Source organism: Diabrotica undecimpunctata, chromosome 1, assembly GCF_040954645.1.
Source record: "Diabrotica undecimpunctata isolate CICGRU chromosome 1, icDiaUnde3, whole genome shotgun sequence".
NCBI classification, from domain to species: domain Eukaryota; kingdom Metazoa; phylum Arthropoda; class Insecta; order Coleoptera; family Chrysomelidae; genus Diabrotica; species Diabrotica undecimpunctata.
The window spans coordinates 19594833-19610353 of record NC_092803.1 but is presented as its reverse complement, the minus strand read 5'-3'; the positions used below and the strand labels follow the sequence as shown (position 1 = coordinate 19610353).

The 15521-nt window shown below is 32.7% G+C and overlaps 1 protein-coding gene across 1 annotated transcript; it reads right to left on the bottom strand.

Annotated features, from left to right (window-relative positions):
• Window positions 1-4588: 4588 nt before the first annotated feature.
• Window positions 4589-11457, bottom strand: LOC140433580 (zinc finger MYM-type protein 1-like). Its single transcript, XM_072521591.1, has 3 exons — window positions 11445-11457; window positions 8190-8804; window positions 4589-4746 (listed from the first exon to the last, which is right to left on the bottom strand). Exons 1-3 carry the CDS (start codon window positions 11455-11457, stop codon window positions 4589-4591), a joined length of 786 nt encoding a protein of 261 aa, XP_072377692.1.
• Window positions 11458-15521: the final 4064 nt, after the last annotated feature.

Sequence of the window (15521 nt, the reverse complement as noted above, 5' to 3'; positions counted from 1 at the left end):
TTAAGAAAATATAATAATTTTAATAAAGAACATGCTTCATTTGTTTATTTAGACGAACCGTGGATTTTTGCTAAAGGTGGAATAAAACGGATTTGGCAGGACAAGAGTATAAAATCCATAAAACATACCGATACTGAGAGAAAGAGATATATTGTATTGCATGCGGGTGGAAAACATGGTTCTATTGATGGAGCGGATCTTGTGTTTTCATCAAAATAAAGAGAAGAATAAATCAGTAAGAGTTTTTAAGAAAATATAATAATTTTAATAAAGAACATGCTTCATTTGTTTATTTAGACGAACCGTGGATTTTTGCTAAAGGTGGAATAAAACGGATTTGGCAGGACAAGAGTATAAAATCCATAAAACATACCGATACTGAGAGAAAGAGATATATTGTATTGCATGCGGGTGGAAAACATGGTTCTATTGATGGAGCGGATCTTGTGTTTTCATCAAAATAAAGAGAAGAATAAATCAGTAAGAGTTTTTAAGAAAATATAATAATTTTAATAAAGAACATGCTTCATTTGTTTATTTAGACGAACCGTGGATTTTTGCTAAAGGTGGAATAAAACGGATTTGGCAGGACAAGAGTATAAAATCCATAAAACATACCGATACTGAGAGAAAGAGATATATTGTATTGCATGCGGGTGGAAAACATGGTTCTATTGATGGAGCGGATCTTGTGTTTTCATCAAAATAAAGAGAAGAATAAATCAGTAAGAGTTTTTAAGAAAATATAATAATTTTAATAAAGAACATGCTTCATTTGTTTATTTAGACGAACCGTGGATTTTTGCTAAAGGTGGAATAAAACGGATTTGGCAGGACAAGAGTATAAAATCCATAAAACATACCGATACTGAGAGAAAGAGATATATTGTATTGCATGCGGGTGGAAAACATGGTTCTATTGATGGAGCGGATCTTGTGTTTTCATCAAAATAAAGAGAAGAATAAATCAGTAAGAGTTTTTAAGAAAATATAATAATTTTAATAAAGAACATGCTTCATTTGTTTATTTAGACGAACCGTGGATTTTTGCTAAAGGTGGAATAAAACGGATTTGGCAGGACAAGAGTATAAAATCCATAAAACATACCGATACTGAGAGAAAGAGATATATTGTATTGCATGCGGGTGGAAAACATGGTTCTATTGATGGAGCGGATCTTGTGTTTTCATCAAAATAAAGAGAAGAATAAATCAGTAAGAGTTTTTAAGAAAATATAATAATTTTAATAAAGAACATGCTTCATTTGTTTATTTAGACGAACCGTGGATTTTTGCTAAAGGTGGAATAAAACGGATTTGGCAGGACAAGAGTATAAAATCCATAAAACATACCGATACTGAGAGAAAGAGATATATTGTATTGCATGCGGGTGGAAAACATGGTTCTATTGATGGAGCGGATCTTGTGTTTTCATCAAAATAAAGAGAAGAATAAATCAGTAAGAGTTTTTAAGAAAATATAATAATTTTAATAAAGAACATGCTTCATTTGTTTATTTAGACGAACCGTGGATTTTTGCTAAAGGTGGAATAAAACGGATTTGGCAGGACAAGAGTATAAAATCCATAAAACATACCGATACTGAGAGAAAGAGATATATTGTATTGCATGCGGGTGGAAAACATGGTTCTATTGATGGAGCGGATCTTGTGTTTTCATCAAAATAAAGAGAAGAATAAATCAGTAAGAGTTTTTAAGAAAATATAATAATTTTAATAAAGAACATGCTTCATTTGTTTATTTAGACGAACCGTGGATTTTTGCTAAAGGTGGAATAAAACGGATTTGGCAGGACAAGAGTATAAAATCCATAAAACATACCGATACTGAGAGAAAGAGATATATTGTATTGCATGCGGGTGGAAAACATGGTTCTATTAATGGAGCGGATCTTGTGTTTTCATCAAAATCAAGAAATCGGCTGATTATTCGGCTATACCATTCAGAAATTTTTAATAAGCAACTAACAAATTCCTGGAGCGTGCATAAAATAAAAGAATTGTTAACGAATGAAAATATTTCATTTCCTCGGGAATCTTTCAAGCCGGAATTACTACAGCCAAAAGGAATGCAAAACCAAAAATATTTATAGTAGACGAGATTATACATAGTTTTGGACATAAAGTGTTGTAAGACATTTGTAACATATTTGGAGAATACGCAAAACTTACTACGATAACGGTGCGACTATATTATGCAGTCTATTTGCGCATATAGCTCTATTATAGTGTGCGGTCTACCGATCGTAATCTGAAAATTTGTGCAAAATAATGAAATGTAAGAAAACTCTTGTAGAAAAAAATATTTATTCACAAGTAATAAACATTTGGAGGAAATAAATGTAAAATGAAAGAGGCATCCTCCAGCAGTAGTCGTTCAAATGAAACTGGAAATATTGACGTGGTAGTTCTCGCATTTTCTTCATGATCCCCGATCCACCGCTCGATCCCCTGTGTGTGCGCTCGTGATGCAAGATCTATGTTGTGACTTTGGTAGTTTACCGTCCAATGATCAAATCCCAGTCGATTTAAGTTTGCATAAGCAGGTCATTCATCATAATGGATGACAGAAACTGTTGCAACTTCCCTTTGGATAATAGGGACTAAACTTGCCCTGTCTCTCCGCTCGAGGAAAAAATAGCAGTAGTCTGCCACACGTTTTAACCCAAACACTCAAGAGCCGTCGATCCGTGCTCCAGAATGCGTCCTCTGTTGTATTTTCGGCGACCAGCAAACCTTGCAAATTTGAATAGGGCTCTCGTTTATTTATATCATCGAGTCTGTTCTCGATACGATGGCTATACAAACTTCTCGGCACATGTACCAGTTAGATACAGTATTCGCTGTCTTCCCCACTAGATGAACTGTCATGGTTAACAGAATATCTTCGACGAAGAAAAACACTAGTTCCAAAATATCGCACAGGGACAGCTTCAAATTGATCCTGTTGTTGAGATCAGTGTAATGCAAAAATTCATCATCCTTACGAACGGACCGTGTTACTTGGCAGTCGTTGCGAGGACAGCGCAGAACTGGCCTAGGTTCTCCACCTCGACCTCTTCATGTTTTATGCTGCATGGCACTTACACATTGATGGCAAGGTTGGGCATCATCTCCTTCGTCAAGAAGTCCGCGTTGTCGAAGAAACGCCAAAGGATACTCCTCTGCTAAAATAACGCTTCTATAGAAGTCTTTCAGCAACATTCTCGTTACAGATGTTGTTTTGTTGGTAGTCCAGACAAATCTTGGCCACCAGGCCATTTTATTTGAAACAAGATGTTGTTATTTGCGCAAAACCTTCTGGGAAAAGATTATGGTGCTATGTATATAGTAGTAAAGGAACAAGTTTATTGTATATTCGTGACTGTTTATTAGGTACTAGTTAGCAATAAACATTTTGCCTAAAAAAGGTTTGTTGCCTTGCATTATTAGCAGAAACGCGACGGCAGACCGCATACTATAGTGGCACCATGATAACTATATTGCATGTAATGGTTACAGTAACGCAGTAGTTTTGGAAATATGGCAATAAGTATTGAATACTGTTACTCCTGCAATTTGTAGAAGAAGTGTGCGGAAATGTGAAGTGTGAAAAATTAATAGAAGTTACACTTCAGAGTTACACTTTAAATGAAGATACCGACAACAGTGATTATGAGTATGGATCTAATTCTTGATTACACTGTAAGGTATTATATTTTAATTTTCTGATTAAGAAAAATTTTGACTGTTAGCGATACCTACCACTACAATTTAGAAACAATAGAATTTGTAGTTTTCTTCTATTTTTCATTATCAGTAAAAATCGTATTTTTGCTTTAAATATTCAGAGAATTTGCTATTAATTTTCTCAGCACAGCACAGCCCTTTAGGTCAAAATAGCTGCCAGTTCGTGAAATACGTCTATTGAAAATCCGGTGAGTTTTGAGATTTCTTTAAATAACGGACCTTTTATCTAACAATACTTTCAAATAATGAATAATAATTTTCATTTAATGGTTCTAATCTTTTTATCCTGCGATTTGCATACAAAATGAGGATAATAGCCAGTTTATTACTCTTTCTTATTCTCCAAATATTTGTAGGTACAGTGCTTGTAGATAATTTCGCAGAAACTTTGACCAGTTTTTGTAGGAAATATTTTTTTTTGGCATCGGCGCTTATATTCTAGAATAGTCAGCTATAATATCGCTGTCCCGAAAGTATATTGACACGATTGTAAAATTTTGAAAAATGACTTGACTTAATTACTGTCAAATGCCTTTTCAAACTAAATATTTGAGAAAATTTCTTGAAACAAATTTCACAATTGTAAGGTCCCTGTCTAGTCTGAACTTTTACATTTTTATTTATGGTCTTCCCTTCAGTGTGTCGACTTATATAGTGTCCTTCAAGAGATGAATGTTCAAAAAATGTCTCCATAATTTTATTTTGTTCTCCTCCTGAGTAACACCTGCGTTGTACTCATCTGCTTCATTCTTCATGTCTCCCAGATCGAGAGATGTAGATAACTGACTCTCTATACATCTTGGGTTATCTTCAATAAACTCTTCCTTAATTTCAGCTTTTACTGCCATAACCGAGTTACCTTCTGGTTCATCCACAAATCTTCCAGATCAACGGATGTGGATACCTGAATTTTTGTATATCTTGAGTTATCTTCATTAAAGTCGTCCTTAATCTCAGCTTTTACTTCCATAGAAGAGTACATAGATTCACCACAGTCTATTGTTAATAAAGAATTCTTTAGCAATATACTGTGGCTTCACATAGCTCATAGCTTCTAGTTACAGAGTATTCTGTTCTAGTTTCTAGCAATAGCAATGCTATTGCTAAAATGAACCAAAACTGCATTTTCTATATATTTGTAAATCATCATAATTGTATTTATAAAATCATTTATCATGGTGAAATTTGTAAGTACAATTATGACGATTTGCAAGGATGTATAGCATTTTTCATATAAAAATGCGTGCACGTCATTCAAGATTTACGACGTCAGAACCCCACAGCGTTGCCAAAACATCAGAATAATTAGTAAGTGAAGAATTTTTAAAATGTCAACTATTTGTCAAACTATTCTTCTTCTTGATGTGCCTATCCGTTACGAATGTTGGCGATCATCATGGCAATCTTTATCTTATCTGCAGCAGCGCTGAAAAGCTGCACAGATGTTGTATTGAACCAGATTCTGAGGTTCTTTAACCAAGATGTTCTTTTTCTTCCTGGAGCTCGTTTTCCAAATATTTTTCCTTGCAGGATGGCTTGAAGGAGAGTATATCTGGATTCATTGTCAAACTATTATATAACAGTAAATATACTTAGTTTTAAGACTACTGCAACACACTAAAAAACATAAGAAAACATTTTAATATAAAATTATATATTCTAAATTTTAAACTTACCTCTATTTAGAGCATTAATAGTAAAAGAAACGTCCCGCCATTATTTCTTGTTCAAAATATTCTATCTTATATGAAAGCTTATCAGCCTTCCACAGACTATTTAATTGTTTTGGCATAGCACAATCACAATACACAACAATAATTAGTTTTTAAAGCTATTAATCCAAATTTAATATGTATTTATAAATACAATTTATTAATATATAATATATTATGATCAAATTGTGTAAGAAATCAAAACATAAACAAAATTCTTACTCTAAAAAAGCGACAACACTTTAAACAATTTTGTCACACGCTGAACTGTCAAAAAATTTGAAGTATTCTCATATCAGTTGCGTACAATTGTCGAATATATTTAATTAAAATTATTATTTTGTGGAATATTAGACTTGAAGAGTTATTTCATAAAATTTTATGAAGATTATGATGATTACATTTTTCTGATTATTATACCATGTTGACGCCTATGAAAGATCGAGCAGTTGCGTATGGGTTTCGTATTAATAGCTGTGTTAGGAAAATTTGAACTCTAAGGTTGACGTTCTGGAAATTTTAAATATAAGTGACGTCACTTTATATAAATTGTGACGTACACGCATTTTTATATGAAAAATACTATAGAAAATGCAGTTTTGATCCCTCCAATACAATAAAGTCATTTTTTAAAATTTTTCAGTTGTGTCAATATACTTCCGAAACAGCGATATATAGATGATGTATGTATGTATAGCGTTAACAGGCCTGTTGATGGTTGGATGATTTCCATCGTTTTCTGTTCTTAGCTCTCACTTAACAATCTCTGATTCCCATCTCTTTGACATCTTCCATCACTACATCTCTCCATTTCTTTCTTGGTCTGCCTCTCTTTTTTGTCTCAGGTACTCTCCAACCAATATTCTTGACTTTTCTATTATCTTTCTAGATATCTGAGCCATTCTAGTCTACGTTTTTTCACTACTTTTGTTATTGTAGTGTTGGCATACACTTCTACATTAGTTCATCTTCTCCATTCTCCCTCTACTACTTTTCCACCAAACATTGTGCGAAGTATCTTTCTTTCCCATGCTTCCAATCTGTTCTTTATGGTTTTGTGCATAGTCCATGCAGTGGCGGCTGGTGTGGTAAAATTTTGGGTAGGCCAAGCCAGCAAATTACATATAGCTGTGTCTAATCAGTGGCGGATCCGGAGGAAGGGTCACGTGGTCATGCCCCCCCCCTTAAAAATATTTGAAAACATATATATATATATATATATATATATATATATATATATATATATATATATATATATATATATATATATATATATATATATATTCCCCCTAGGGGCCTTGACTCCGGATGAATCCGTGTTACAATGCCTACCAACTAAACCCACTCTCGGCTTTTCTAGACCGTTATCTCGCGCGCGCAGCCTCTCTTTTTCTGTTCGTTTCTTTTTCTCTCTGTTGCTTATATTGCTCTTGTTTACCCCTGTTGTCTCTCTCTTTCTATAATCTCTTTTATTTTACATAATATGCAAATATAAATTTATTTTTATTTATAAAAATTCTTAAACTTATAAGGTAACTGTAACAGACTTACATGTTATTTGTAAACTAAATAAAATTATGAACTAAAATATACACATAGATTACAAACATATTGTATTATTTATAGGGCAGGTTTATTCTTCTCTCTTTGCTTTGTGCAAATTTGTCAATTACTCGTTTATAAAATGTTTCGCCCGTTTCCATTAACTGAGCAAGAATGTCTTTCTGGATTGATACAGTAGACAGTGATGAAAGCCGATTTTGCGTCATTATATTTCGAAGAGATGGCTTTATTCGCTTTAAAGTGGAGAAAGTTATTTCAACTGAAGCGCTTGTTGCAGGTATTGTAGCAAGTAAACAAAATAACTTATAGCTTTCAGGAAGAATGCCATTGGTTTCGTTATCAAACATACTTTTAATTAGTTCTAACAAACTCTTATCGTGAAAATTTTCACGATGAATAGCAGAAAAAATCATTTCTAGTTCTGTTTTTAATAAAGATTTATTAAAAAGTAGTTCATATGTATCCATCAATGAGTCCAAAGCTTTTTGTGGAAATTTAGCGCCATATTCTGTGAATCTTTTATTATCGCCCAATTCCAGAAATTGAAACTTTTTGTCATCCGAGAAACGTTGCTCTAATTGAGTGATAATATTGTCCAAAATCTCAAAAAAGATCCTTCTAAATTTAGTTTTAGCTTTCTCCAAAAAACTTTGATCTCCGTTATTAGATAAACTACCAGGTAAAATATAAAGTTCACTACGACTTAAGATGGGTTTAAAATTGGTTTCGCTAACAGCAATGTTGAAATGGTTAGAAAATGTAAGGTCATTTCTCCAGCTCTTTAACATTGCAACACATCTGGACACTGAATTGGCACATCATTGAACATCATTATTTTTCTTCTGCAAGATGTTGTATAAGATCTCAGTTTGTTGAAATATATCACTAAAAATTTTATTAAAAATACAAATTCCAAGTCCTCCAACTTACGTTTAAAACCATCTGCCTGCCTAATTGATTTTGCATTTGATTCTGGGCAATTCATTATGTCCTAAAAGACTTTGTCCTGAAAAAGTAACAATTTTTTTCTTTCTTGTGACACAGCATATACTACTTTTGCATTTGAATTCCATCTTACTTCACTATTTGTGGGAATTCGTTTTCCAAGTATTTTATTTAAAAAATAGGACCGTTTGGACGATTGGTGAAAATAAGCTGGAATACCTTGAAGCGTTGAGAAAAATATTTTGACTGTTGTAATGTTGGAGCAACTTTGCTGTAAAACTAAGTTGAGGCGGTGAGCAAAACAATGGGTAAATATTGCTAATGGTGCAGAATCTCTCACTAATTTTTGAAGTCCATTAAGTTGTCCCGACATAGCACTAGCTCCATCGTAGGTTTGAGCAATTAATTTAGCTTTAAAGTCAAATTTACCGATTACACTAAACAGTAAGTCACGTAACGCTGGAGCACTTTGGTCTTCCCCTAGATCAAAACAACCTAAGAAATATTCTTGAACAACGCCTTTTGTGTCCACTAATCTATATACTATTGAACATTGTGCCCTTTCAGTAATATCGGTTGTTTCATCAAGAATGCATGCAAAAAATGTGGAGTTATTTATGGCGTTCTCGATAAAAATATGAATTTCGTCTTTCACTAGATCGATTAGTTCGTTTTGTATCGTTTTTGAGATATCTCTGAAATATATTTTTTTCTGCCAGTGATCATTTAGTTCTGGAGTTGATTTTAATATTAATTCCCAAATCGCTTTAAAATTTCCAGGATTTAGGGAATCATCGGATTCGTCGTGGCCACGGAAAGCCAGTTCCTGTTTCACTAAAGTACAAGTTAAAGAAACTAATTTTTAATGATTTCTCTGTTCATTTTAACTTCTGCTTTGTATCTAATTTTTGCGATTTTTGATTTTTCATCTAGCAAATCGCGAACAGAAAACGCCCTCTTCTGTACATCCTTAAAGGACAGGAAATTACTTAAATGTTCCTTGCAACTGGAATGTTTTTTAAGGAGGCAGACATATTTTTTAAATCAAAGTATCCTTCACAATTCCATACACATTTCTTATTAGAAAATAACAAACACGGCCAACAATATAGTCTGTTTTTCGTAATACTTCCAGACAACCATTTATAGACATCATACCAAGAACAATTAAAAGTACGCACCTTTTTCCCATCTTTTTGGTCTACACGCAATGTTGGAGTGGGCCTTTCATTCATAATAATTTTTTTTCTATCAACTTCAGTTCTTCTAGATAATGGCGATTCCAATAGTGAAACAACAATGTCCAAACACTCACTATCAACATTAATATTACTGCAACCTGGTAAAGCGTCAGAAAAACTCATTTTTATGTATCAGTTATAAAACGATCTCACTATTCCAAGAATAATTTGAAAAAATCAACCTCGATCGGCCAAACAACTAGTGCAACTAGTAATAACATATAACTGAAAATTGAACTAATGCTCGGCGACAGTATTGCCATTATAAGTTGCATACAATCAGGAGATATAGAAATCATGTAAATGTGATTTTTTTTTGGAATTTTACGAATTTTTTAAAATTTATTTGGGCAACCGTGCACTTGTTTGCAATTGTGTTGTTTGTTTAAAAATATGTTACAATTATAGATTTTCTTATCATAATTTAAAAGAAAATTTATATTAGTAGTAGTAGTAGTCTCCCGTTTTATACCGCTGTCGCGGCTTTGGGAGTATAGCAGGGTAGTCTGCTATATCTAGGGCCTACGGTATACAAGGAAGGTAACATGGCCAGTGCTACGCTTCAACCGTCTATTATTACCCCTGGTTTTACCCAAGGTACTCATTTTTATTCAGGCTGAGTCGACCTGGGGCCTATAGACATTTTTAAAATGTCTAGATGTTCTTGCCGGCGGTGGGATTCGAACCCCGGACCATCGGCTTGCGAGTCAAGCATCCTACCGCTTGCGCTACGCAGGCCCTATTTATAAATTTATATTATATTTATATTAATTTATATTATATATTTATATTATAATTCGATAATTACGTTACAAGTGACAACGATGGTCGACGTAGGCCCGATCGTCTGGTGCCTAAACAGCAAGCATAAACACGACAATATAAATCGTTGTCCGGCAAGTTGCTTAACTTCAAACGCTTTTTGTACGGGGATCTTATGTGAGCTGGGTCGGCCAGTTCCCATCGGGCCTATTAATGATATTTAAAATGCCTGAATACGATTCGATGCTTTCTGTGGTAATATAATAACATAGTTGTTTTGACGGACACTAATGTATTGAGTGATTTAGTACATTTAAAAGTTATTTACATGCATTAGCATAATTTTTGATTATATGTTTTTCCATTTTAAAGCTCTTAAAATTATTGGGTAGGCCCGGCCTATCCTGCCTACCCCCAAAAGCCGCCACTGAGTCCATGTCTCTCTATACTCTCATTTTTGTATTACAAGATATATCTTTGGCCTTAATTATTTTAAATGAAAAGACTGATATGTTTTTGTACACAATTATGAAAAATTAAAAGATGGAAAAGGGAAGTATTTTTGAAGTGTGTAAAAGATTTTAATTTCTAGCTGAGCGCTTTTGGCTTACAAAGCCATCTTCGAAGCTACGGTCAAATATTCAAGTATCCTACTAGGAGAGATCATATGGTAAGCAGAAAAATGCTGGTTCTATTTTATTTTTTCTTTATTTTTATCAATGAAAAAACACAAAGGACTGTACACTGGACTCTTCAAAACGGGTACGGGTGTCAGAACCCGACCATTTTATTGAAGTTTAAGTTTCTATCTGATGCTTTAACTCCAATAAAATGGTCGGGCTCTGACACCCGTACCATAACCAAATTTTTTAATTTGTTTTTTGTGGAGTCTAGTGTAGTCTTTTGTTTTTCATTGTAAAAAAGAAAGAAAAATTAAAATAGAACCAGCATTTTTCTGCTTACCATATGATCTCTCCTAGTAGGATACTTGAATATTTGACCGTAGCTTCGAAGATGCTTTGTAAGTCGAAAGCGCTCAGCTAGGAACTAAAATCTTTTACACACTTCAAAAATACTTCCCTTTTCCATCTTTTTATTTATTCCTCTATAGATTGCGCATTCAGTTCTATCTCCCTTTTTGTGCATAGGAATTATACTTCTTAGGGTATTTCTTCGGCATCCCACACTTCTACTATTAGCTCACGAAGTTGATTTCGTAAATCCTCTCCTCCATATTTTAAGTTATCTGCCACAATGTCGCTCTCCCCGGGGTTTTTTTGATTTTTCATATCTTTTATTATTTCTTCAATTTCTTCTCTTTTGGGCTTTGATATTTCTTCTCCTACTATTTGGGATTTAAGAACATTATAATTTTCTTCAGTAGCCACTTCGTCATTAAGCAGCGATTCGAAATATTCTTTGCATATTTCACATATTTGGTCTTCGTCCACTATCAGGTTTCCTTGCTTACCTTTTACTTTCATTGTTATTTTTTTCCGCTCCCTTAGGATTTTCTTTACTTTTTCTCGTTGTACGGCATACCCTTCTATTCTTCGTTCACAAATTGTTGAGAGCACGAAATATGCCTCAAACTCATAAAACGGTCGTAAATCATAGGCGTTCCTAAGGTGTTTATTCATTAAATAATAATATAATGTTTTAATACTGTTATATATAATATTGATAATATTTTAGTACTAATATATTTAGCAAAAAAACAATTAAAACTTTCACGACTAATGTTGGTTATTATATTATATTAATAAAAATAAGAATTTAACCATTAACAATTTTGTAAATAAGAATATCTTATCTCTTTGGATATTTCAATACTAATCTTCGCGTTTAATCACTTTACTAGAAAACCGGTACTGTTAGAAAACAGTACCGGGGTTTTACACCGGTACTGTTGCGTACAGTCAGTAAGTCTGTCTATTCACCAAGAGAGAAGACTATTGTCCTGAATGTTCACGATGCTCTGGTTTCTGAGAATCCCACAAACACTGTTCGCAACATAGTCGAAAGTTGTGCCAACATGACTGGCGTAGGAGAGTCAACTTTATATAGGTTCCTATCAGAAAGAAAAAAACACGGTATAGCTAACCCAAACACAAACGAACACTTAAAGAGAGGGAAAAAGCCTATTGAAATTGATGAATTTGCCAAAAATGGTATTCGAAGGAAAATTCATGGATTTTTTTTCAAAAAAGAAATACCAAACCTAAACAAAATTTTACAAGAAGTTAGAGACGACCCGGATTTGCCTCATATCGAACGAACTAAATTGTGGCAAGTTTTAAAAGAATTAAATTTCCGGTGGGAGAAATCAGACCGAAAATCACTTTTGATTGACCGGGAGGAGAAGATGATGTTGGAGAAGAAATTATCTAAGATTCATACGAAAATTCCGGGCTGAAGAAAGGCCCATCTTCTACCAGGATGAAACGTGGGTAAACTAAGGTCATACTCTAAAAAAATTTGGTCAGATAAAAATATATTAAGCTACAGGCAAGCCTTTATGGAAGGTTGGTCTACTGGTATCTCCCCACCTTCTGGTAAAAGCAGTAGATTAATAATTTCTCACATTGGCAGTGAAAAATGATTTGTTAAGCATGGTTTGTTGGAATTTCATTCCAAAAGCACAAAAGACTATCACGAGGAGATGACAGCTGATGTTTTCGAATAGTATTTTGAGCAAATGATTGAACACATACCACCAAATTCAAGTATAGTATTAGATAATGCACCTTATCATTCACGACTAGTAGAAAGACTTATAACGAATTCGTGGAAGAAACAGGATATTCTTGACTGGCTGCGGAATAAGTATCTGCCTTACGAAGATGGAATGGTAAAAGCAGAACTTTTAAAAATTGCCCGGCAACACAAATCTAAGTTCAAGAAATACGTAGTTGACAAAATGGCGGAAAGGCGAAACATCACATCGTCTTTAGACTTCCACCCTACCACTGCGAAATAAATCCAATTGAACTCATTTGGGCACAAATGAAAAGTTATGTGGCTAGAAAAAATACGTCATATAAAATACAAGCTGTACGTGAATTGTTATACGAGTCTTTATAACATATTACAAAACAAAACTGGAAAGATGCAGTAAGACATGTAATAGAAGAAGAACAAAAAATGTGGGATCTTGATAACATAATTGATGCGACCGTAGAGATTATTAACCTAATTATTAACCCTCAAGACGACTCGGATTCCGAAGTTGATCTTATTTATTTTGAATTTGAATAGTTTTCTAATCGTAATTATATAAGGTAAGTAATAGTAGTTGTAATCGTAAGGTATTAAAGGGGAAAGGCGCAAAATGTCGCCTGTCAAAATGTTCAATGTGTTTTAAATGTATCCATTTTTTTTTCAAATCCTGAGAAAACTAAAAAGCATTTTTGAACAATTTAAAGGCAGAATGAAATATTTTTTAGAATAAATAAAAAGTTTCTTTTGCATGCAATATTTTCAATTAAAAATTATACTATATTTTCTCTTTTATTTTCACCCCTGTTACATAACATATTAAAATAAACATTGTAGAAGTTTTCAGGGACTTTCTGCCCTGAGTAATAATGTAATCTTTCATTCTGCGTTTAAATTTTTCAAAAATATTTATTAGTTTTCTCCGGATTCGAAAATAATGGATACATTTAAAACACATTGGAAATTTTGCCAGGCGACATTTGGCGCCTTTTTCCTTAAATTAAATAAATGTATCTTTTACAAATGGCAGGAAACTTTTTATTTTTGAATAAAATAAATAAGTTTTATTAAAAAATACAATTTACATAAGTACAATTTAAAAAATATATTTATTTAGTTCAAATAAATGTTTCAATCATATACTCTACGACACTGGTCGTTCATCTCTAACCATTCAAAATACCCCCGTAATAGGATTATAAGGTATTGTATTCCTTCAGATATAAGGTGGGTTAGTCGAAAACGTCTTAAATCGTCAGTTTTAGGTTGGTTTTTACTATTATATCGTATTACCTATCCTCTCTGTATTTCAGTTTTCTAATTAGGGTTAAACTTGTAGTGAGCTATCAACAAATTGTGAACCGAATATAGGTCTTGTTTTTGCGATCGCAAACTTTTTAATCTCAAATCTGATTTTTTTTTAACTCTGTTCTACATTCGTCATCGAACCAGTGGTTTTTTCTAAACCTTTTTGTTCTTGGTATCTTCTTCGACTTTTGCTTCCTTTATAGTGCTAGTCCTTTTCAAGAACTTTTATTCTGTTACTCACAGTAGCACTATCTTTTCGCAGTTTTTCAAAATTAAATATAGGTTGCACTCTTTTTCCGTTTATTTTTTAAATTATTGCATCTCTCATATTAATTTACTTCTCATTTTTCTTCTGTTGGAGCATATACAGGGTGGTCCTTAAGAAATTGTACAAAAAGAAACAGTAGATTCTGCACTTTAAAATATTACGATTTAAGCCAAATTGCTTTAATAAAATGTTGTTATTAAGAAGGATACAGGGTGTTAAAGTGCAAAATTAAAATTTTATTTTTCGCTATAACTTTCATGTTTGTAAACATTTATGCATAAAAATTTACAACTGGGTACTTTTAAATATGAGAAATTATAATTTGATGCACACTTTGATGTAAGTAATAGAGGGCGCCACTTATGCCACATATGTGGTATAAATTTGCACTTAACTTTTTTGCTCTTTAAGTTACCTGTATTTGGGATAAAAAATATTAAAGATACATTGTTTTAACAAAAAAAAGGTATACTAGTTAATAACTTCAAAACTCAACAGTTCGAGATAATTGCATTTTAAAAATCAGCTGCATAATTCTGATCTAAGGCAATTACTCCAGGCAACGAAGAAAAAATAGACAAAAACATTAATACTTCTGAATTTTGGTATAAAATACCTTTAACTAAAGTTAATAATTAACAAAATATTAAATAAAATAAATATATCAACAGGATAATTAATAATAGGATTTGACAAAATAACACAATAATAGGATTTTACATCAAACATTTTACGTTTTATGTTAAATTAAAGTCATAATCAAAAAAATTTGTTTACAAACCAAATTAAGAAATAGTTAAACTAAAGAACATATCTTTTTGTCAAAGTAAGTGTTCGATATGCCCAACTGTAAATTTTTGTCCAAAAATATTTACAATCGTAAAAAATATAGCGAAAAATTAAATTTTAAATTTCCACTTTAACACCCTGTATCTTTCTTAATATCAACATTTTATTAAAGTAAGTTGGCTTAAATCGTAATATTTTAAAGTGCAGAATCTACGGTTTCTGTTTGTACAATTACTTAAGGACCACCCTGTATATTAATCAGCAATTAATCATGTTCTCTTTTTCTTTAATTCTAATTGCACACATTCTCTCAGATTTTGTTATAAATCGTTTTACCTGTTCCACGTCTTGATTTACCAGAAAACCTACTGCAAAATTTCAATCAAAGATGATATTAGTGGTATAAATTAACTAAGCGCTAATTACTGCTATGACATTGTCATGCTCGTATCAACGTCTTAAGAC